The sequence below is a fragment of the Nomascus leucogenys genome, chromosome 20, assembly GCF_006542625.1.
Source record: "Nomascus leucogenys isolate Asia chromosome 20, Asia_NLE_v1, whole genome shotgun sequence".
In the NCBI taxonomy this organism is placed as follows: Eukaryota; Metazoa; Chordata; class Mammalia; order Primates; family Hylobatidae; genus Nomascus; species Nomascus leucogenys.
Genome location: NC_044400.1, coordinates 75,058,458 through 75,082,614, shown reverse-complemented (window position 1 = coordinate 75,082,614; position 24,157 = coordinate 75,058,458). Strand labels below are relative to the sequence as shown.

Below are 24,157 nucleotides of genomic sequence, written 5' to 3'. Positions count from 1 at the left end.
CTCAAATCCTTTTACTATTCCTCACTGTTTGACCTTGGAAAAGTTTCTTTACGTCTTTGGGCCTAACGGTGGGGCCTAATTCACAGGGCAGCCATGGGGACAGCTCCTGGCCCACTGTAAGTGCTACATGCATGCACACTTGATGAGGTTTGCAGCCCAGTGAGTGAAGGCCAAGCGAGGGGGAGCAGCTGGCCTGGGTTTCTCACTGCAGATTTGTGTCCCACTGAGATGGGAAGCCAGGCCTCTGACTCTTGGTCCAGAACTCTGCTCTAGGTCAGGTAAGGCACGCTCAGCTAGAAATATTATCCCTACTTAAAGATTGAAGATCATCAACATGGGAGGGCAGAACACTCTAAGGCTGGGGCCTCATGGCTACTGGCTTTGGGAGCAGCTGAGATTTTTTTTCATCAGGTGCAGGTACACCATAGAGGAATTTATGAAGTTATACGGGGGATGCAAATGGGAAAATGATGTCCCCGTGGAGAATTGAATTCTGTTTAGAACTGATGGTTCTCAATGTAAATGCCTCATTCACTACAGGTTCCATATTCGGTCTTTAAGGCTTCAGGTATTAGCTTGAAGAAACAATTCACTTCCCCTCTCTACTCTCCGAGAACAAGGAGCGCCTCCTTGAGACTGTCTGGCACAACCTCGGTCTCGTCAACAGGAAGAGACAGCAGGACTCTCCCAGGATCACTCGGTTAATGTAGGTACAGCCACTGACCCAGGCACCTGCTCAATCTGCTGACTTTAACCAGACCAAGGAGAAAGGTAAAAGCAAGAAGCAAGGCGATCTCATTTCGTCCCAGTGTTTCCGAAAATAGAACCAACAGTTGTTGAAAGGAGGTGGAACAACACTGTGGTTGTAGATTTCTATGCTGCTGTTTTTCCTTCTCTGGACAGGAGTGACTCCCCTTCACTTCACCTTCCCTAGACACCCCCAAACGCCCTCCCTGCCCACATTTGGAGGTGATGGGCTCATGCTTATTTAGTATAACGGCAAGCTCCCTTACCTGGGGCCCTTCAGAAAGGTGCTGGCAGCTGCCCCTTCTCCCTCCCTCTGGGTTCAGCCAGTCTCCTCCCAAGTGACATGAGTGACCTCAGAGGCAGTTTGGATGCTTTATGCAAGAATCTCCTCTACACTCCCCTGCCAAGTGGTCGGCCAGCCTGTTTGTACACCTCCGTAGATGGGGAGCTCACCACCCCTAGAGGCAACCCATTCCATTTGTCAGAAGCAACAATAACAATAAAGATCCAGACTCTGCCTCCCTAAGTCTCCAACCAGGAATTCCACCTGCGAGTGCCCTCAAGGGAGAGGAAACTGCTGTGAACATCCAAGCATCTGGGGAACCTCATGGAGAGGCCTCCTCAGACTTCCCTGCCCGCAGCAGCTCAAGCCCCAGAACATTTCTTACTTAAAGTCTTGAGGTTTTTTTCAAGCCAAAGTTGTGAGTTGAAGACAGCCCAGCCAAGAGTACTTTTATTAAAATCAGCTCAACGTCTCTCACTTCTGACTTCCTAATATCCATTTTTTAAAGAAATATGACTTTTAGACATGTCTAGGAATAATTAATGACAGCATTTATTATAGGATATCTCTGTGGCTAGCGGCTGAACTGAACACTTTGCATGGATTGTGTCTTTCCATATTATGTGATCCCATTTTACAGATGAGGAAACTGAGTCAAGTTACATGGTTGCCTAATGGCATAGAGTTTGTGGCAATGACAGAACTGAGCTTTGAACCTGGGCATCCGGGGCCCAAGCCCTGAACCTCCCCACCCTCTGATCCCTCCAGTCATGCGAGGATGCCCACCGGCCCCAGGACTCACTGCGTTGAGGCCACAGAGCTGGTAGCAGGCCATGGTGACAATCACGGTGACCACCTGACAGCGGACGTAGGGAGCTCTTAGCAGCTCCAGCACGGACACCAGGCGGATGCTCCTCTGCACGTGGCTCTCAGTCAGGACCTCCTCTACCTCTCGGGAAACGTCTGCTTTACCCAAGAATGTCTGGAAGGCTGCAAACAGAGGCACACATGGACTTTCAGCAGGGATTAGAGTGTCCATCATGTCTAATGCTGGGCCCTGCAGGGACGGGTCCCACCTCCTAGCCACACACCTTAGCTGGGGGTGGAACTTGGCAGGGGCCTTTGAAACTATGGAGTCCAAAGCCCTTGTTTAAAAATGGGAAAACACAGGCCCAGAGAGATGCCATGATTTGCCCAACATCACCCAGCTGGCTGGGAGAAAAGCTGAGAACGTGGGTCTCTTGACTGTCCCCAGTGCAAGGCAGGGCATACCCAGAGTTCAAACCCATCTACCATTGGGCAGTTGTGCCCCTGTTCATCTTTTGTTATCATTCCTGCCTCCAACGGCTGTTGTAATAATTGCATGATATCATATACATTCAACCATGGCTCGGAGCTTCCCATACTGGAGCTCGTTTGCTGAATATTCACTAAGCGCCTCCTGTTTGCCTGGCTCATGAGTTCATCCTCGTTGCAGGTGTCCTGAGATCAGTAGGATGTCACTGGGCCAGGATGCCCTGCAGACCATGCTATCATGAAAAGAAGGATTGAGCTTAATGACTGCAAGGCCCTTTCCATGTGACCCTCTAAAACACAAGAAAACGTGAGTGGAAATAGTCCCAAAGAGTGAATCTTCCCAGGACTCAAACCCACCCTCGTGATTTATGCCTTTTCCATGTTGAACACTGCAAATTTCCAGCCTCAGAGAACCTATCTTTTTTTTTTAAATGAAGACCTTAATTGTGCAAACCTCTATGAATGTGTGCTTGAAGGCGGGCTGACTGATTAGACCCCTGAAAGCACAATAATCAGATCATGGGGCGCACTTTTGGACACAGATTTCAATACTCAGTGCTCTGATCCTTCTTCCTTCTGCAGGGAAAGGTGGCTATTGTGATGGCTCCTGTGGACAGTCCATTCCAGACACAGCAGGCAGCATCCCTAAAACATGGCTCTGCCCCTCAGGGCGTGTGAAAACGCTCTTCTTAAGCAAATGCCATTAAACTTGCTCCAGATTCTCCAAGAAGCGAGAACACTTCCGAAGGCTTTGGAGTGTTATTTCCAGCAGGGTACTAAAAACTGCTTCAGAATGTCTTTTTTTATGAACTATAATTTAATGCTCTCCCCAGCATTTATTAAGGGAAAATGAGAAAAGCAGCTGAATGAGCAATGTTTCTGTTTCATGCATTAAGTATAATATTTCTACTATTTCCTCAAAGTTCAAAATGCAACATCCATGTGATAACTCGAGACTTTTGGGGTAGAAAACTATTTCTTTCCTTCATGACATACATATTTTCTATTATAAAATAAGGATAACTTCATAACCTATGTTTTTTTTTCTCTGTTCACCATGGCTGCCAGGAAGCTCTCAGACAAATCCAATGTTTAGCCCTTAACAGAATTTCCTGAAACAAAAAAATCTCTCTTCTTTCTCTTAAAATTTCCTATCTTCCAGCTCCATCCATGTCCCTGCAAAGGACATGATGTCATTCCTTTTTAAGGATTCATAGTATTCCATGGTGTATATGTACCACATTTTCTTTATCCAGTCTATCATTGATGGGCATTTGGGTTGATTCTATGTCTTTGCTACTGTGAACAGTGCTCAGCAAACTAACGCAGGAACAGAAAACCAAACACCACATGTTCTCACTTATAAGTGGCAGCTGAACAATGAGACCACATGGTCACAGGGAGGGGAACAACACACACCAGAGTCTGTTGGGGGTGGGGTGGGGGGAGGGAGAGCATTAGAAAAAATAGCTAATGCATGCAGGGCTTAATACCTGCATGATGGGTTGATGGGTGCAGCAAACCACCATGGCGCACGTTGACCTATGTAACAAACCTGCCCATTCTGCACATGTATCCTGGAACTTAAAAATTAAAATTAAAAAAAAAATTCCGATCTTTTCTTAAAGCTTCAATTTAACCTTCCTATTGTATATATGTTCGTAAAGTGGGTGCTACTGTTTCAGAGTAACCCCCAGCCTATGAAGGGGCAAGAAGGCAGTCCAAGGGCCCAGCCATTTCTACCCAGTGGGGGACCTCCTGCAATGCACGAGTTTCTCCAGAGCTCTCCCCTGGACTTGCTGAGACTTTGCCAGGGGCACTGTGGCCTGATAGATCCTCCTGCCCAGTTCTTCTCCCATCCTTGTCACTTCCCAGGTGTTATTCTCCATTGAAACTTCTGCACTCCTAACTTGTTCTCAGACCTGCTTCCAGGAGAACCCAAACCTGCACCAAGGACTTACCTGCTGAGGCCTCCCACACCCTTCAGCCCCTGCCTCTTCAGTGCCCTGCAGGACCCTGGCCCAAGCAGGCCAGCCTTCTATTTCCCTAACTGCCAGGTAAGCCCGCCCCCCAACCCTCCATGACTCCCTCACTATTTTCAATCACTCCTGACAACGGCCTGCTGGGATTTGGGCTTGGAGTCCTCCCTATTCCACATGCACCCTTTCTGGCTGAGGGCTCACACGTATTCTTTTGAAAATAGCAAACATAGAAGACTGAGCTGGAGTCCTGAGGGGGCACCAAGGAGGGGGCATTCCAGGCTGCCAGAGAAGGCAGGGGCACTCCTGGCAGGAAGCAGAAGGATGGAAAGTTGCCTCCTATTCCTGGCACTAGGGAAAAGCAAGAGACATTCTGTAAGGTACATGGATGTGCTTTGGTCAAGGAATAGGCCGAGGCAAACATCCAGGCCAGAATGACTCAGTGAGTTTAGGTGCGCAGGTGCATACTCCACTTGTTATATAACCTGTTTGTGTAAGTTCATACTTGGCTTGGAGCCACTATTGCTTGGGAAGGTATAACTGCTCTGCTGACACTGTACGGGGGCTCCTGGGTATGGCTTCACATGACTCTTGTGCAGCTGCTGGCACCCAGAGAAAGACAGAGAGAGATAACCAGAGCTGTTCGTCTTGCAGATGGACAGAGGGGAGCCAGGGCAGGGTTCGGCACAGCACAGCATGGCATGGCTCGCGCTCATGCCCAGAGAGAGAGTTAAGCTGCCGACCCTGAAGGCAAGGGAGAGCTGGCTGTGCAGCTGAGCGTGGGAGCAGCCGGCTCAAGCAGCTAAGACAGACTGGACAGTGTACGAGAGCTGCTGATGAGAGAGCTGCTGAGTAAAACCAAATTCACCTGCTTACGCCCCCACCGAGTGTTTTTTCAGCTACCTGTCCATCCACCCACCCTCCTTGGGCCTTAGTTGGGGCTGGAACCTGACACATTCATCTGCACATCTGGCTCTTTCCTCAGTCTGGAATATTCTTTTGACCTTTCTGCACCTGGCTACTCGCCTCATTCTTTGAGCCTTATCTCAGACACCTCCAGGAAGCCTTCTCTGATGCTTTCCTGGCTGGACGACAAGGGAGGAGCAAGCCGAGGAGGGCCTTGAGTGTTTGCACGGGGATGAAGTTCCTGCCCACAGGTCACAGGGGGTGGCAAGACCAATAGTTCTGAGAGCCCTGAAGGTGCCAGGCATGGGGCTTGGGAGCTGGGCATATGGTGATTAAAAAACAAAACAACCCAGATTGTCCCATCCTCTGGTCCAGCCTCATTATCTTATGACCAACAAGGAACAAAGACAGAACCTGGTGCATCAACTTGCTGCACGTGTTCCTTGTGTCCCTGTAGCCGGCACTGCAAGCCACCCATGTCTCTCCTGCACATGGACAGCTTCCTACGCCCAGTACCTGTGCCTCTCTACCTGCGGCTTTCCCTGGGCACAGGTGTGTGCTCAGCCCTCAGCAGTTAACACCCCCAGGAGGAGCCCTCGGTTAAGACAAAGCTGATGTTAACAGAGGTATACCTAGCTTCCTCGCAGACACCTGAGTGAGTTCTGTGCTGTCCCCCAGAGGTGACTGGGTGGGTGGGGTCCCAGTTGCCCACAGCTGACACCTGCTCATTATTGAACCTCAATGCCTCCTCCACTTCCCTGTCCCATTTCCTAGCTGGGGAAGTGATGCTTCCTCAATTGCATCCTCCATTTCCCTGTCCCATTTCCCAGCTGGGGAAGTGGTGCTTCCTCGAGTCACTTGTCAAATAAACTTCCCATCTTCAAAACCTTGACTCAGGCTTTGGGGGCACCTGACAACAATCACAAAGTCACCTAAAGTAGATGCCTGTGGTCACATAACCCAGACACTGCCTTCCGTGTCTCATTTGTGTGATCTAGTGACTAAGCCCCTTCAGCGTCTAGAGTCCATGTGCTCCTCTCTGCCTGAGCCCAGGCCTGCCTTAGATCAGGCCGCAGCCTCTCCCTGCTGGGCTCATTATCCCCAGGCTCATCCCCAGGAAGACGATTGGGCCACTCTTCTGCACACAAACCTGTGCTGTCTTGCCCCTGCCAGCAGGATCCAGTCCAAATTCTCATCTGCCATGCAGAGCCTCCTCCCACAGTCCCTGTGGCATGTGGAGGTTCCCCTCTTCTCTCTTGGCTGCTGCCCTGGAAAAGGCACTCGTCCTCCATCCCAGACACCCCCATGGCCTTGCTTCTGTGCACTGCTAGTACTGTTCTTTGTGTCCAGAACACCCTGCCACTTTGTTGCTTGCCTAGGACATCCTTTTCTGAGGACCCTCTCAGCAATCACACCTTTTGGAGACCATCCCTGTCCCAGTGATGGCTAATCACTGTCACCCTCTCATCTGGGTCGCTCTTGCACCTTTGTCTCTCTTGGGCACTTTCGCTCTTGTCTGGGGCGTTCTGTCTGCACACCTGCTGTGCCCACCCCGGGAGCACCCCCCTGAGCAGGGGCCCTTTAAGGGATGCTGTGGTACCGTGGAAAGGGGTGGGCCTTGGAGTCGGAGCAACTTGGGCTTCACACCCAGCCCTGTCTCTGCTAGGACACCCCGGACTAGTTACCTATTCTCTCTGCTCCATGCTTGCACTTCCACGAAACAGAAATCATAAAACCTACCTATGAGGTTGTTTTGGGGAATAAAATCCATGTGTGTTAAGTGTTGGCACATAATTGGTGTTCACTAAACAATTATTTTATCTCCTCTCTGTTGAGCCTGACACAGAATGGACATCCAACCCATGTGTTTTGAAGGAAATAGTAAAAATCAAGACTCAGGTGACAGGGAAGGAGAAGGAGCATGTTATAAACATAGAAGCGGGGGCGGGCTGAGCAAACAGGAACAGAGGAAAATTATGCTAGATGTCAACCAAATTGAATCAGCAGGGGGGCCAGTATCTTTTCGATGTTCTCCCTACTGTTCTGGGCATGGTGTGATTTTCCAATGGCAGGCTCCCCATGGTCCTCAGACACCTTCAGAGCACAGCAGAGTGACAAACACTGATGCATTTGGGGGTGGCCCATACACGACTGCAAGGAGGTGAGACTGAGCCCGCCAGCCTCCCTCAGGGTCCTGAGAGAGCTGCGCTGTTAGCACAGGTGCCTTCCTGGCCTGGAGACCCCTCCAGGTGGCTGTACACCTGCTGAGCCCACCCCTGGGAGTGTCCCCTGAGCAAGAGCCACTTAAGGGACATTGCGGTACAGTGGGAGAGGGCAGGCCTTGGAGCTGGAGAAACCTGGGCTTCACATTGTTCAGGGCCAATGGGTGCTCACCAATGCAAACACACATTGTCTGGGGCCAATGGGTGCTCACCAATACAAACACACATTGTCTGGGGCCAATGGGTGCTCACCAATGCAAACAAACATTGTCTGGGGCCAATAGGTGCTCACCAATGCAAACACACATTGTCTGGCGCCAATGGGTGCTCACTAATGCAAACACACATTGTCTGGGGCCAATGGGTGCTCACCAATGCAAACAAATCCTGGCTGCACCATTTTCCATCTAGTATGATGCCAGGTGAATTACTTAATGTTCCCATGCCTGAGTTCCCTTGTCTGTAAAATAAACATAATAGCATTGATGTTGTAACCAGTGTTCAACGTTGGCACACACAAAGTCCCCAGAATGGTACCTGGCTCTTGATGAGCAAGGAGCATTATGAATATATGTGCTATCACTGTGGGGTACTTGCTACATTCTCCCTCTCCCTTTCATCTTTAGCCTGGGAGTGGGTACAAAATGCTATAAACTTCTGTTGGGGGTTGAATTGTGTCTTCATAAACATATGCTGAAGTCCTAACCCCTGGTAGCTGTGAATGTGAACTTACTTGGAAATAAGACCTTTGCCAATATAATTAAGATGTAAGTTAAGAGGAAGTCATACTGTAGTAGGATGGACTCTGGATCCAATATGACTCTTGTCCTTACAAGAGGAGAAGAGACACAGATAGATACACACAGGGAAGGCAAGCGTGTGATCACGGAAGAGAGGTTGGAGTGATGCAGCTACAAGACAGGGAGCACCAAGGACTGCTGGTTACCACTGGAAGCCAGGAGAGGGAGCATGGCCCTGCTGGCACCTTGACCTTGACCTTGGACTTCTGGCCTCCAGAACTGTGAGGGAATCCATTTCTGTTGTTTGATTTTTTTTTTTTTTTTTACAGAGTTCCGTTCTTGTTGCCCAGACTGCACTGCAGTGGTGCAATCTCCACTCACTGCAACCTCCGCCTCCCAGATTCAAATGATTCTTCTGCCTCAGCCTCCCGAGTAGCTGAGATTACAGGCATCCGCCACCAAGCCTGACTAATTTTTTGTATTTAGTAGACATGTGGTTTCACCATGTTGGTCAGGCTGGTCTTGAACCCCTGACCTCAGGTGATCCACTCGCCTTGGCCTCCCAAAGCGCTTGGATTACAGGCATGAGCCACCGCGCCCAGCCCCATTTCTATTGTTCTAAGCCACTAACTCATGGCACTTTGTTATGGCAGCAGCCACACTTTATCACCTCTTTTATCACCTCCTGCTAGAGCAAAGTGCAGAACAACCTGGAGGCCTCTTCCCTCTTATGATCAGGGGCCCGGGATGAGACAGGCAAAGGGACTTCGCGTGGAGCACAGGGCAATAACCTCATATAAGTTGCATGCCCAGAGTGGCACTGAGCTTGTTCTCTCTTACACAGTGCAGGCCTCATGCTTCTAAAAATAGGAGATTTCATCAAAGCATTTATTTTTCAACGACTAATGGAATTTAAGAGGAGGAAGTCATTGGGTTTTTAACTTAGATTCAGTGTCTTTTTATTACCCACAGCAGTCGGATCCAAAGTAGGGTATGTAAGAAGGGTTGTAGGAGGAGATATTGGAACTCCTATTTATAGTTTTTAACGTTTTATTATGGACTGAACCTGGAGCCTTCACATGGCCTATGTGACTGGGGATCAGGTCTCCACTGTGTGGAGAAGCTGAAAGGGTGCCTTTGATCTGTCTGTTGAAATATTGCTGTTTACTTGTGCAATTTACCAGTTAGCAGATTTGGGAATGGTAGTATTTGGTTTCAATTGAATTAACCGCAATGAATGTACAGCTGGCTTGTAAAGAATCCCCAAAAGCTGAGCATAGCAGTACATGCCTGTATGCAGTTCCAGCTAATCTTTTTGGGAGGCTGAGGTGGAAGGACCTCTTGAGCCCAGGAGTTCGAGGCCAGCCTCAGCAACATAGCGATACCTCATCTCAAGAAAAAAAAAAAAAACCCAAAAGAAACCACAAATTAAAGGTAAAACTAACAACTCCCACACAAAAAAAGACAGGACAAATCAATAGTGGAACTCGCTATCTCCATTCCAGGTGCAAGCCTGCTGCTAGCCTCAATGACCATTGACAGTACGCTGCCTCACAGAGATTTTCAAATTCAAGATGTAGTCAATCTGTTGCTTCAGGATAAAGATGACATTTTAACAGGAGTGAGAAAGTAGCAACCTTTTATAAGAAACTGTTTCATAAAAAGATGTGTTTGTCATGTGGTTTGGTAGACAAAGATATATACACGGATCACCAATAAAAACTTGGATCTCAGCTGGGAGCGGTGGCTTTCGCCTGTAATCCCAGCACTTTGGGAGGCCGAGGCAGGCAGATCACCCGAGGTCAGGAGTTCGAGACCAGCCTGGCCAACATGGTGAAACCCCACCTCTACTAAAAATACAAAAAATTAGCTGGGCGTGGTGGCAGGTACCTGTAGTCCCAGCTACTCGGGAGGCTGAGGCAGGAGAATCACTTGAACCTGGGAGGTGGAGGTTGCAGTGAGCTGAAAGTGCATCACTGCACTCCAGCCTGGGTGACAGAGCAAGACTCTGTCTCAAAAACAAACAAAGAAACAAACAAAAAACTCTCGGATCTGCACATTCAAAAAGACAAACTTGCAAGCAGTTTAAAAAAATTTCTGTTTAAAAATATTCCAAATGAAAAGTTTCAGTAGGTTTTGCTAAATGATTATTGTTAAAATATAAAAAGGCAACATCTTGTTACTACTCAGCAAGGACAGTGGTTGATACTAAGGAAGATCGAAATTCACTGGCCTGCATTTTCAACTCCCAAAATATTTCATTCCTGATGGACGGGATTACAGGTTGAAGCTGCTTCATCAAGTTCAGCCAGCCTTGTCACCTGCTTGTTTGGAGCTACATTGTTTCATGAGGTTCATTTTTGAGTTATCCACATTGCAATAACATTGGCCACCACTTGCTAAGGGTTCCCTTGTGTTTTATGTGCCCTTATTCATTTAATTCTCATATAACTATCCCCTGAAGTAGACACAGTCAGTATTCCCACTTTGCAGGTGAGAAGATGGGAGAAGCTTGCACATGGGCAGGGACACTGGATGCCCTCACAGCAGAGCCTGAGACACACGCTGGGTGTGGGAAGTTTACAGGCTGGAGAGCAAGGCAGCCCAAGGTGCATCTCGGGGAGACTTCTATGGGCAAAGGGCAGCAGTTCTGCGGGGCTTCTGAGCAGCACATGGAATACCTCCAGAACTGTCTCACAGGGGAGGCTGGGGCATTTATCTGCGAGCTCCTGACCCCAGGGGTATTAACTCCCTGAATGTGTACACTGCGCTGCAGATGGCTGAGCAGCTTCCTGGCCATGGAGAGGGCCTGAGCATTTGGAGAGGCACATGCTGTGCTTAAGGTGGGCAAACATTGGCCCATACCTGAGCCCACATGGACTGTCTGCTGCAGCAAGGCTGAAATTAGAGTGGGCAGAGGGAGGGTGTGAGGGGGACACTAGAAGGGGCTAGTGCTGTCATTCAGCAGGGGAGCGGAGGAGCTAGAATTAGAACCCACACCGGGGCTCCAGAAGTATCATTTTCCCAATGTCCAGCAACGCTTCCTGGAAGCTCGGCCAGCTGGGGCTGCTATAACATCATACTACAGATGGGTGGTTTAGACAACAGGCTTCACAGTCCTGGAGGCCAGAAGTTCGAGACCAGGGTGTCCGCAGAGTCAGCTCCCTGGTGAAAGCCTCTTTCTGGCTGCAGATGCTGCCTTCTCACTTCTCAGGAGGCACCACCCTCATGACCTCATCCAGCCCTCCTCACTTCCAAAGACTCCCCTCCAAAGACCATCACTCTGGGGAGCTGTGGCTTCTAGATAGAAATTAGGGGTGATGAAGGAGCACAAACATTCAGACCATGACAGCAACTTAGAATCAGACCCTTCAGAGCTTTGGAATGCTGTCCTCCCCGCAAATCTCGCCTCTCTCCCCTCCCCTCTCCTTCCTCCCTTCCACATTTCCTCCTCTCTCTCTCAATCTCATCTGAAATTGAAAGACACTCATCACGCTCTCTGGCTTTCACCCAACCTTCCCTTCACCATCACTTTCATCAGAGCAAGACGGATGTCTGTGTTGCAAGTTTAGCAAACGCCAGGTCTTCTCCTAAAGACAGGTGGAAGGAAATGTAGCTCCTCACAGGCCCAGGGTGAAAAAGAGGGTAGGAGGGAGAGCCAGAAAGTCCTCTCTGTGCTTCCAACATGTCACAGAATTGGTGCTAAACTTGGGGTTGTGCTGTGATTGGTAAGTGGCCACACCTGTGCTGGCTCCTGTCCTCACAGTCCTGTCAGCTCGGGGCAGCGCTTGCACTAGGGGAAGGCTCATGGCAGATGCCTCATGCAAGAGGCTGGTTTTCCTCTGGGTCTAAAATGCAGAGGTGCTCACAGCATGCTGGATGAAGGTAATGAACCCTACTCATATTTGCAGATGTCTAGTCTGCAGAAGGGAGTCTCCCAAGAGCAGACGCCTGGATTGGATTTGCTTTCCTTGGCTCTGAGGTCAGAACAAGGGCCCCAGGCAAGAGCTCTGATGTGTGGGACCACAAGGAAGAACTGCCTGACAGATGTGTCCAAGAATGAACGTGTTTTTTGAGCAGCGAGTTTCCCATCCCTGAACGTGTGCAAGAGGAGCCTGGTGACCACCTGTCAAGCATATTGTGGAAGGGACCCAGGCATTGGAGAGGAAGATGAACAACAGGGTCTCTAAAGCAAGCCCAGAACCCCAGATGTGTGCAGGCTGTGTAGATGACTGGGAGGAGATGGGGCAATGTCACCCATGGGGTGGGAGGGGACAGAGCTGACACCTCCAGTTTAAACTGGCTGCCCTTGGAGAGAGAGGAGATGGCCTGGGAAATTGCTATCTCTCAGCCCATTTAAAAATTACATGAGCTTATGAAAGGTAACTGTCTCAGAGGAGTTCATTCTCTTCACTCTCCAAGTCATTTAACAATAGTTCATCCAAGCCCTACCCCCTGAGTGCATGTTCCCCACATTCTCCCTTCAATTTGAAAGTAAGAGGCCTTCCTATGGCTCACACCTCATGCATATTCCTAGCCATATTCTAATCACTAACTCCAAAGAACTTGAAAGAGGAATGAGAAATTGCATTTCCCAACTGGGAAAAAAACCTCTGTGTAGCATGGCAAACTCCTGGGCTGGGAGAGGGAGCTGTTACATAATCAGCTCTTGCCCCAGTTACAGATTCAACTTTATTCAAGAGGAGTCAAGAGACACCGAGCAGGGAAGAAGAGGCTAAGGTTTATTGTGTACCTACTGTGTGCCAGGCTTTGTGCAAGGTGTCTTTCGGAAACAGCCCTTCAAGGCGAGTGTTTCAGTCCACAGCTTCAGGGAGGTGAGGAAATGTGCCAACGTTCGCCCAGGTGGACAGTGAGGAGTTCATGCTCCGACCTAGATCTGTCTGATCTTTCTTTCCACACACCTCAAAAGAAATCTCAGGGCTGAGAGGCTAAGGAGCCAAATTCAGCTCATTTCCATTATCCAGCAGCTTGCGAGAGCTTGCTGTGCATCTGGGATGGGGTGCAAAGATCCACTGTGTTAAGGTAAGAATAAGGAACAGGTTCTGCTCCCAGGAGGTCTCTAGTGAGAGACAGACACGACTCACTACTACTTGAGTCGTTGGGGCTTGATGCCACATGGAGAGTGACTGCAGGGAGACCTGAAATGAGAATGACTATATATGCCTTGCCTGACTTGGAAAATCTCTATCATGAGGAAACCTCTCCAGAACAGAGGAAGAAACTATCAAGACAGAAATATCACAGACGGACCAAAGCAATGATCTGAAATATTTCCCTTGTAAAAATGGCGCTCTCTCTCTCTTTCTCCATGCCTGCTTCTCCTCTGGGTGAAACTGCTTCATGTTCCCACAACAAGTAAGTCTCCATCTGATTGCTATAAACACCTCCAAGAATGTACTACAGAGCTTTAAGCAGCAGCGTGCTACAGTCTATACTCAGCCTTTGGTATACTTTGGTTTTATTCATTCATGCAACAATTATTTAGTAAGTAAATGTCTCCTGTATGCCAGGCACTACTCTAGGTGCTGGGGTTTCAGCAATAAGTAAAACAGGAAAAGTGTCCCTCCTCGCATGGAGCTTTTCATTCTCATGGAGGGGAGTGATACTAAGGAAATTAATTTATAAACATATCATTTCAGGTCATAATGAGTGCTAAAAAGAAAAATAAATCAGGGTAAGTGGCAGTGAGAAGAGGGGACACTGAGCTACAGCAGCTGGGAGAGATGTTTTTGAGAAGATGCTGTTTCACTAGAGACCTAAAGGAAGTGAGGGAGGTGTGGGTCATGCAGACATCTGGGGAAGGAGCCTTCCAGGCGAAGGAGGCAGTGCACAGGTGCTGAGATGAAATGTGCTGACAGCATCCCACTATTTATGAGCTTGTAGCATTCGCCCTATTGGGACTCAGCCCCACAACCACCCTTTTAGAACTCTTCTGTGTCATGGGGGCTAGAAGCCTATAAACTGCCTGTCCTTACTCCCTATAAATGACATCTCCTTACTCCCATGCTAGCAGAATCCTGTTAGAGTCCAGCAGTGAGAGGCACTGATGCATGGCTGAGTGTTAGAGGAAGAAAGGACCTCTTCTGCTAGTCAAAGTTCCAGCACCATCAGCTGTGGCTCCTGGCTAGCCTCAGAGGCTGTGGTTCCCAGGTCATCTGTGCCAAGAATCAGCCATGTTAGCGAGAGCAGCTCCAGCATCTGTCCTGCTGCCATGGTCATGCTTCCAGCAGTGTCAGTAAGAGATGGGACCGGCTCTTGAAGCCAAACTCACCTGGCATCAAAACTGGCTCTGTAAGACCACAGAATCCGGGACATGCATGGTGTGGCCCAAAAAGGAGGACAAAGTTTGACACAAATGGAATGTGACTGGAGGAGAGTAGCTGAACTCAGCCTCGGCGAAGAGGAGCTTCTTTTAGGCTTCAGAAATTAGAAGTGAGCCAATGCCAATGCAAACCTTTCATTTTGCAGAGAGGTGAGCACTTTCAGGCCACTGGGCAGGCCAGTGGCTGAGCTGGGACTGAGCCCTTTCTCCTGGAAAGGGGAGGGAGGGTGAACACACGGGCTCCAGGGTGACTCTGCCCAACTCCTTTTACTCTCCCTACTGGCACCTCTGTAACCATTTCCTGGCATCCAGTGCCTCTCTGAAATATTATTTCCACTTTCCTGGGTGGAACATTGACCAATGCACTAGCTCTGTGACCTTGACATTTCCTTGCTGAGTCTTAGTCTCCTCATCTATAAAGCAAAAGGTAGAAAATTTGTAGACTTTTTAGCGGGGTTAGGACTAAGGTAATGGTTGCCATGCACCTAGCTCTATGGCAGCAAGTGTCCTCTTGCTGCTACAGCAAATTACAGTGGAGACTTATCATATTCTAGTTCTGGATGTCAGAATCTGAAGCAGGTGTCACTGGATTAAAATTGAGTATTGCAGGGCTGTGTTCCTTCTGAAGACTCTAGGGAGAATCCACCTGCTTGTCTTTTCCAGCTCCTATGGTCTACCTGCATTCCTTGGCTCCTGGTCCCATTCCTCCATCTTCAATGCCAGCAACCTTGGGCCAACTCCTTCTCAGATTGTCACTTGTCTGGTTCTCTCTCTCTTTGCCTCCTTTTTCCACTTATAAGAACCCCTGTGATTGCATTGGCCTTACCCTCATAGTCCAGGACTACTCATTCCAAAGTCAGCTGATGAGCAGCCTTAATTTCATCTGTGACCTTAATTCCATCTGTGGCCCTAATTCCTTCATCATGTAACCTAACATATTCACAGGTTCTGGGAAGAAGGAAGTGGACATCTTTCAGGGTGGGGTGGAGGTCATTATTCTGCCTCCCACACTAGCATATAAGAGGAACTCAAACAAAGAAAGCCATGAGATCTCCCAATCAAATCCCCTCTTTGTACAAAGCAAAATTCACAGCTTTGTCTGCCCACTGTACCACTCCACGTGGGTAAGCACAGAAATGATGCCAAGTAGATGAAGACACTGTGTCTATTGGGACCACTGGAGCAGATGCTTCCCTGGGTAGCTGGACACTTTCTTGACCACAGATGGCTTTTCATTTTTTCTCAAACTACTTTGCCCTGCCTCTTGTGTCCCAAAACAGCTATGTCCCTAAGACACTGTCTGATGGCAGAACAAGAATCCTCACTGTTCTTGGAGGAAGTTTCCATCCTGACAGAGGCCTGGGATTGATGCTGGAAGAGCCCTTTGGTACCATCCAGCACTGTCCTGGCCATGAGCAGATGAGGAAACAGTTATCTGGAGAGATGCATGATGGCCAGTTAGTAGCAGAGCTGGATTTACCATGGGGAATTTTTTAATTTTTATTTTACTTTAAGTTCCAGGATACATGTGCAGAATGTACAGGTTTGTTACATAAATAAACGTGTGCCATGGCAGTTTGCTGCACCTATCAACCTGTCATCTAGGTTTTAGTTATTTGTCCTAATGCTGTCCCTCCCCTCACCCCCTGCCCATAGGCCCTGGTGTGTGTTGTTCCCCTCTCTGTGTCCATGTGTTCTCATTGTTCAGCTCCCACTTATGAGTGAGAGCATGTGGTGTTTGGTTTTCTGTTCCTGTGTTAGTTTGCTGAGGACAACAGCTTTCAGCTTCATCCATGTCCCTGCAAAGAATATGATCTAATTCCTTTTTATGGCTACATAGTATTCTATGGTATATATGTACCACATTTTCTTCATCCAGTCTATCATTGATGGGCATTTGGATTGGTCCCATGTCTTTGCTATTGTAAACACTGCTGCAATAAACATATGTATGCATGTGTCTTTACAGTACAATGATTTATATTCCTTTGGGTATATGCCCAGTAATGGGACTGCTGGGTCAAATGTTATTTCTGGTTCTAGATCCTTGAGGAATCACCACACTGCCTTCCACAATGGTTGAACTAATTTACATTCCCACCAACAGTGTAAAAGTGTTCCTATTTCTTACTGGGGGGGTTTTGAGCCCACTTAGTGCTCATTCTGTGCCGTCTCACTGTCCCTTGCGGGGGAGCAATGACACTTATAACCACCTGCTGTGGGAGCCTGTGGGTGGTGGCAGAGCCCAAATACCTGCTTCCAGGAGCCTTGGGCCTGACACTAGTCCCTGCCCCTATGTGCCCTGGTTCTGACCTCAGAACCTGGAGCTGAGCTGGTTCTTAGAGAGCATCTTGTTCTACTTCTGACGGTACAGGTGGAGAAACAGCCCAGAGAGGTGTTGCGACCAAATCAGAACTCCTGACCCCTGCCCAGTGTCAACACTCAGATCCCACAGTCTCTCTGCACTTGCCATGTGGAAGAACTCAACAAGACTGATGTCCAAGAAGTCACTGGTGAGGAAGCCCAGAAGATCCCGCATGTTGTTTTAGGACGTGTGCCCCTGAACATATGCTCCCAGCACTGTCTCGCCTGCAGACGCGCCCAGTCAAACCTGATGGGTCCCAGGGCCTCACGCTGGGGGCTTAACAGTTTCCATTCCACTCTTTCCTGCAGGAAGCTCTGTGGCTCATAAAACATTAAAATGAGCACTGCTGCCATTTCATGAAATGCCCAGCCTGTGAAGAATGGGTTAAGGGATTTTTGGGAGCTGTTGTGTCTGAACCCACCAGGTGCATCTGGGAGGCACATGCATGAATCTCCTTCCTCATTAGCATGGCAGCTCTTCACCCTAGGCCCCCAGATGGGGCAGCTGTCTTACGCTGCCTCCTGCGGGAAATTGGAGCCCTTCTGCCAGAATCCCATGGCTATGGGTGGAATGTTTGTGTCCCCTCAGAAGTAAAAAGTTGAAAATGAATACCCAAACTGATGGTATCAGGAGGTGGGGCCTTTGGGGGGGTGATCAGGTCAGCGGGGGCAGAATCCTTATGAACAGGATTCGTGCCTTTATAAAAGAGAATTACAAAGCACTCTCATATGCATGATCTGATATGATCATTTCTCTGGGCCCTAGAGATAAGCATTCACAGGCAAGAAAACTGAGCCTTTGAGATAATGGGCAGCTTTCCTGAGTCACGCAGCTGTGGTATGGGGAAGATGGGGCTGGACCCCAGCTCTGCTAACTCTCAGCTAACCCTGAGCCACATGCTATGACACACAGCAGGCGTTCCAGAGAGCCAGGGAGCATGATGATACTAGCAGCAACATTACCAGGTATAAAGAGGGGAAGAAAAGTGTGTCAACTTCATGGCTGACACCAGAATGTTTCTCAAGCACTGTCATGGCTAAGAAAAATATTTAGATAAATGCCTGGGGCAGAAGGTGTCTGCTGGATGTCTGCATGTGGGCTGGTTCCAGCTTCAGAAGGGGCGGGAAGGTGCTCGACATGCTAGAGGGAGGAGAAATCGGGGCTCCAGGGGCATCTAAGAAAGCAGAGGGGATGATGAGCAGAGATGACAGGGAGAGGAAAGAGGAGGCTGTGAGTGGCAGGATGGAGCAACTCCCCCACCACCCTGAAATCTTTGATACGGTCTCTAAACTCTCAAGTGATTTGTTGTACATGGGTGCTGCTGTTTTTGAGAAAACCAAAGAAGGTACTGAATTTCAAGTTGGGACTATCATGTCATCCCAAGAGCAACAGAACTTGTCCCCAGGAAGCAGAGGAGACTCAAAGCACAGGGAAGCTCTGAATGGTAAAGAAATGTTGAACTTCCTTCCCTGTGCTGTGGAATTGAAGGTACAGTTGAGAGCTTCCTCCCAGCTCTCAGGGGCACAGAGACCCCCAGCAATCTCAAAGGTTGCTCGGGAATGCACCCACCACAGGCACAACATAGACAACATCCTCTGCTTCAGCGAAACCCTCAGCAATTCTCTAAATCTAAAGTGAGGCTGGTCCTTACAGCAAGAGTTGCTTGCTCTTTAGAACGAAGAAGTGTGTGGGCAATTTCTGGGCATGCCTTTGTGCTCTGAGGGCTGGAGGCTTTGGTAGAGTGGTATCCGAGCTGTGTTTTCCCGCCCCCTTTTGGCCCTTGGGTTTTCTGTAGTAGACACTTATCTCCGTGGGCCTCTGTTTCTTCGCTCAGCACCCTGTCCCAAGTTGTCTCTCTAGCCAGGGAAAAGGGAGTCCTGGGGCTTAGCTAGTCCATGGGCCAAAATGAGGAGACTCTCAGAGGTCACCCGTCTTGGCTCACATCTTAGAAATGAAGCAGAGCAACAGTGAGGGAGGAGGACGCTGGTCTTCTGGGAACAGGTGACTGCCAGCAGAGACCGAGAGAAGACCTCTGAGGCAGTGCGTCCCCACCTCCCTCTGCCCAGCTCCCTCTGCCCGGTTTAGGAGATGGGGACATCTTTATCATTGACAAGGGCAAGCATGGAACGTTACACAGCCCCTCTTCTCTCCTCAGCCATCTCCAGGTGGGTATAGGTGAGCTGAGGGCCTCCAGGTAAGGCCACCACAGACGGCAGGGCCTGAAGAGCTAGCTGATCACCCCATGGCGTCCTTCCTGGGTTCTGGGTTGGTTATTGGTGGGTGCATTTGGTGCACAGGGGAGGCAGTAAGCGAGGAGTTTACCTCTGTTGCCCCTCCCTCACCAACAGCCTACAAAGCACAAAGCCCAGCTCCCTCATGCATCAGCGGCCTCCATTTGTGCCTGCATTTACCTGGGCCTGCTCGTATCTATGACGTCTACACTTCTGTGATCACACAGATTCTTTTTATGTTCTCTTTGTTCCCCTCCTGAACATTATGTCCTAAGCATGCCTTCATAATGCTACAATCGTCTATAATTGTTTGTTAAATAAGTGAATTAAATTGGCACTGGGATATCATTTTCAGTTTTAAGTAGATACATGATTACTTATCTAACTGTTCTTAGATGAAATGGATGCAAATCTGGAATTTAACCCTGGCTTAATATATAAAGTCATAATATTTCAGGAGAAATTTTCTGTGTCTCCAACCCATGGATTAATGATCTTTTGCTATTTTTTTTTTTTTTTTTTTGAGACAGTCTCACTCTGTTGCCCAGGCTGGAGTGCAGTGGTGCGATCTTGGCTCACTGTAAGCTCCGCCTCCCAGGTTCATGCCATTCTCTTGCCTCAGCCTCCCGAGTTGCTGGGACTACAGGCGCCTGCCAACACGCCGGCTACTTTTTGTATTTTTAGTAGAGACAGGGTTTCACCGCATTAGCCAGGATGGTCTCGATCTCCTGACCTCGTGATCTGCCCACCTCGGCCTCCCAAAGTGCTGGGATTACAGGCATGAGCCACCGTGCCCGGCCAATCTTTTGCTATTATAGTTGTCTTTATGTGCACGTTATGTCTTATAAATAAGAGTCACACACACGCTCAAGGCAGCACCCTACACTTCAGTGAATTCAGGTTTGAATGAGACAAACTGAGTTAGAATCTCGCTTCTGTGATGAACTATCTGTGGTATCTTAGGCAAGCTACTCAGCCTCTGAGTGGTCATTTCCTTGTCTGCAAAGTTTTGAAGATGTATTGGAGATCACAGAAGCAAAGCAGCATGTGTGTTGCAGGCACTGGAGGCTGGGATTCTCCTAAACTGACAAGGGTGGCATAAATAAATAAGACCCAGGGCCTGGGACTCATTCCCTGCCACTATGAACTGGGGGTGGGGATGGAGTGGGGATAGGAACATCCCGAAAGGGGCCTCTTGTCTAAAGTGATTGTGTTGATGGCCCAAGTTCGTGGCCTCCCTACGTTTATGTCCTCTACCCTAAAACTTTGAAGCCCCCTTCCACTCTGACTTTGGGTTAGCTATGTGACTTACTTTGGCCAATAGGATTTTAGGAGATTTCAAGCTTAGAGAAACCGCTTGTGTTTTCCATTTCCTCTCTGGTTACCATGAGAACGTGCCCTGCTGGCCAGCTGGGGATGAGGTACATTGAACAGAGCTAAGGCCAACCTAGGTCAGCCAGCTGACCACCAGACATGCGAGTGAACTTCAGCTGGCCCCAAGAAGGATTTTAAGGTCAAGCCCTACTAAGATTAACAGAACAACACTGTTGACCTATAGGTTTGTGAACTAAGGAATGCTATTACCTAAAGCCAATGTGTTTTGGGTGTTTTGTTATGCAGCATTATTACAGTAATAGTTGACTAACACAGGGCCTCTTTTCCCCAAATTATCAACAGACTGGAGAAGGGGTATCTCCCACAGTGCCGAGCATGGTGCTAAGTAATAAAGCGCATTTTGTTTACATTCATAAGTTCCAGAGCCAGACTGTCAGAATTCAAATTTCAGTGCAGTCATTGGCTAGCTTTATGTCCTTGGCCAAGTTATCCCATCCTCGGTTTTTTTTTAGGTCTTAAAATGGGAATAAAAATATGACCTACTTTCTATGGTGGTTGTGATGATTTAATGAGCTAATATATGTGAAGTGCTTAGAATGAAATAGTTTTCAATACAGATGAGCCATTAGTGGGTGTTTCTGTCCATCTCCTTTAACCAGACCTTCACCCTCCCTCACTCGTGGGGGGCAGGAATGTCATCTCATACCGCTGTCTTACCCTGTCACCTGGCAGAATGCCCAACATGCTAAATATCCATTGCTTGCTGAATGTCTGGAGTAAAATTAGCACTTTTATAGGTACAGATGAAAATTTCAATAATCTATTTCAACTTAAGGCCAATATCTTTGTTCTTTTTATAGAGTGCACATGTAATATTTATCATGTTTTGTAACTATACTTCTCCCTCACTCCCTACTGTGCTATGAAATAAAACTTCAAAACCTTCTTCACTGTCTGGCATTGACATGCACTATTCATTCCAACTGTATTTAATTGAAGCATTTCTCAAGAGTTTTTCCTGAGCAGAGCCAGATGGGGTGCGGTTACCCTCCCAGGTCAGCAGAGACAGAGCTGGAGGCCTCACCCTCTTCCAATAATGCGCAGCCCAGGTGCATCTAGAATCAGATCCCCTTGGTTCTCTCTCTTATTCACCTTCTTTTTACTCCAGAGACTCGGCCATCTGACAACCATCTGAACCAAACTTTTAGTTGGTTTTTCTCCTCACTGGCCACATGGGAAGTCACCTGGTACAATAGCCACTACTTCCGCTTCCTGGTATCTCTCTGTGCACAAGGGGTGTTGGAGGAAAATCTTCCTTGGGTTCCAATCGTTTGGTTACTAACGGGTTTAAGATTGGGGGTGGGAGTTACTAACCAGGGTCTTCTGGAGAAAAGAGGGCTCAAGTCCCAGGTCTATCACCAAGCCATAGGCAGAATTTTGTGTATATGGTCACCGTATTGAAGAAAACACTATCATTTCCATCATATTTTCAAAAGCCTCTATAAATCTCTATAAACCAAAACCCACAGCTTTGGGAAATGGACTTCATCCCTGTAAGCCTCAGTTTCTTCATCTGAAAAATGAAGGTAATAACAATTACCTTCTCTGACTTCATTTTAGAGAAATGTTATAAATGAGAAAATGAATCTGATCCATAAACTGCTAGACAAATATAGGCAATTGTTAATATTTCAATATGCCATTTGTTAACTCAGAAAATACTTAGGTAGTGTGAATTTCAAAAGATGTTACACAAATTACATACATAATTCTCAAGTCTTTTCCTGGATTTGGACATAGATGAAATTTAGAACTAAAATGCACAGAGTTCTCAGTAATAATGATAGCAGATAATACTACGAACCTTATATACACCATCTAATTCAATCCTCACAATGGCCCCACGAGGGAAGTTTATGTCATTTCCTTTTTACAGATGAGGGTTCTGAGGCTCAGAAAGGTTTAAAAAATTGCTCAAGATCAGACAGCAGAGCTGGATGTGAAGGTAGTGCTGGTTACCTTCACATGCCTAACTAACTGTGGTGCTGTCAACTGCGTCTCATTTTATGAAACTAGAAGAATGAGAATGTGATTGTTCATTCTGCATTGTCTATCTCTAGGCAGCACAATTTTGCCTTTTCAGGGCTCTGTAAACAGACGTCTCTGATTCCAAAAGCCAGGCTTTGAATCTGACTCAGCATCCCCCCATTTAGGGCATTTAAAGAAAGCTACGTGAGACAACTCCCAAAGCCCCTTTGCGAGCCTTATTTTCCTCCCCTGTAAAATGAGTGTATACTCCTTCCTCCCTCAAAGGACTGCTGGCAAGGTCCCATGGGTCATTGTGCAGAAGCACTCAGACCAGTGCCTGGTGGGATCTGGTGTTCATTCTGTGCTTGCATCTTTTCCTTTCCTGGCACGTAAATATTAAGACAGAGGAAGTCAGTGAAGAGAGAAGGAGCGGAAGGAGGGCCGCTATGCACCTAAGCCACTCAGAAATTTCAGATGGCTTCATCTCTGTGGCTGGGAACAACCAGAGAGGTGGTAGTGAGAGACACTGCACAGAAGTGAGGGGACCTGCATCTTATCTTGTCTGTTCTGGCTTTTCCAGACTCCCTGGGAGACTCCCTGATTGACTCTGTGTCCCCTCTCTGTCCCCCTAGCAAGGCTGTTGGGAAGATGATATGAGAAGGTACCCTATGACACCCAGCCCAGTGCCTGCAAAAGGGAACAATGACAACACCCCTTCCTGTGCCCATTGGCCCAGGTCCCAGCATGCCTTGCGGTGCTGATCTATGCAGGGGCTGGAGGTGTGCAGGAAAGGGAAGGGCCCTCACCTTTCACAGCTCTCGCCTCGTTGTGCTTCTCCAAGAGCAGGTAGTGTGGGCTGTCAGGGAGAAAGGGAAGGCTCAGCAGCTGGACAACGGCAGGGACCACAATCACTCCAAACAGGTACGGCCAGGTACTCTCCTGCGGGAGAAGGAGATGCTGCTGAGTGCAGTGGTCTTTGGTCATTGTTGAGGGGACTGAGCCACTGGACCAGGTAGTTTCGACCCTGCAGAAGGTCTTCCTGCCCAGCATGATCCCCACGAACAAAGGCTGAGGGAAGGAACTGAGCCAGGTTGGGCACCAGTCCCATGTATATAGCATTTTCCATGCATGAGTCCAGAGACTCCTCAGAGTCCCCTGTGAGATAGTGACCTGGGTGGTAGCTCTGAAAAGCAAGTGGCTCAGGTTGGCCAAGGCCACTCAGGGGCTGCTTGACCCCACCTCCCTGGGGAACCATGGTGAGCCTGGGGGATCTTAGGGTCTCCTTCTGTTCAACACCAGGACTGCCTCCCAGGCTGCCCCAAGAATGCAGCCTGCACATGGAGGTGACATGGGCACCACCACTAGACATCTAGATGCCCACGACATTCAACCATCTCTGTCTTGTCAGTGAGGACAAAAGAAGGGCAGCTGGAGATCTTGCAGACCCCATGGGAGTGAGGAAGAGGGGGCCTGTGGGGCACAGCTTACTCCTTAGGGAGAGGAGGACTTTCACTTTCCAGCCAGCTATGAAAGGCAAACAGATCCCTATGACACGCACTATTCAAGAGGCACATGATGCACTCCAAGCAGTGACATCCCCTGCAGTGCAGCCTAAATGCAGCCCAGAGCACACGTTACGATGCCTGTCAAGGTAGTGTTCTTCCTGATCCGCTTTCTTCCTA

General features: G+C 48.4%; 1 protein-coding gene across 1 annotated transcript in view; it reads right to left on the bottom strand.

The window, feature by feature from the left end:
- Positions 1-24,157, bottom strand: part of SLC2A9 (solute carrier family 2 member 9) — a 197,763-nt gene that overhangs the window by 85,437 nt on the left and 88,169 nt on the right. The window contains exons 8-9 of the mRNA XM_030801107.1: positions 23,282-23,414; positions 1,833-2,020 (exon numbers count right to left, since the gene is read on the bottom strand). Coding sequence (XP_030656967.1) covers positions 1,833-2,020; positions 23,282-23,414 — 321 coding nt within the window. The remainder of the gene's footprint in view (positions 1-1,832; positions 2,021-23,281; positions 23,415-24,157) is intronic.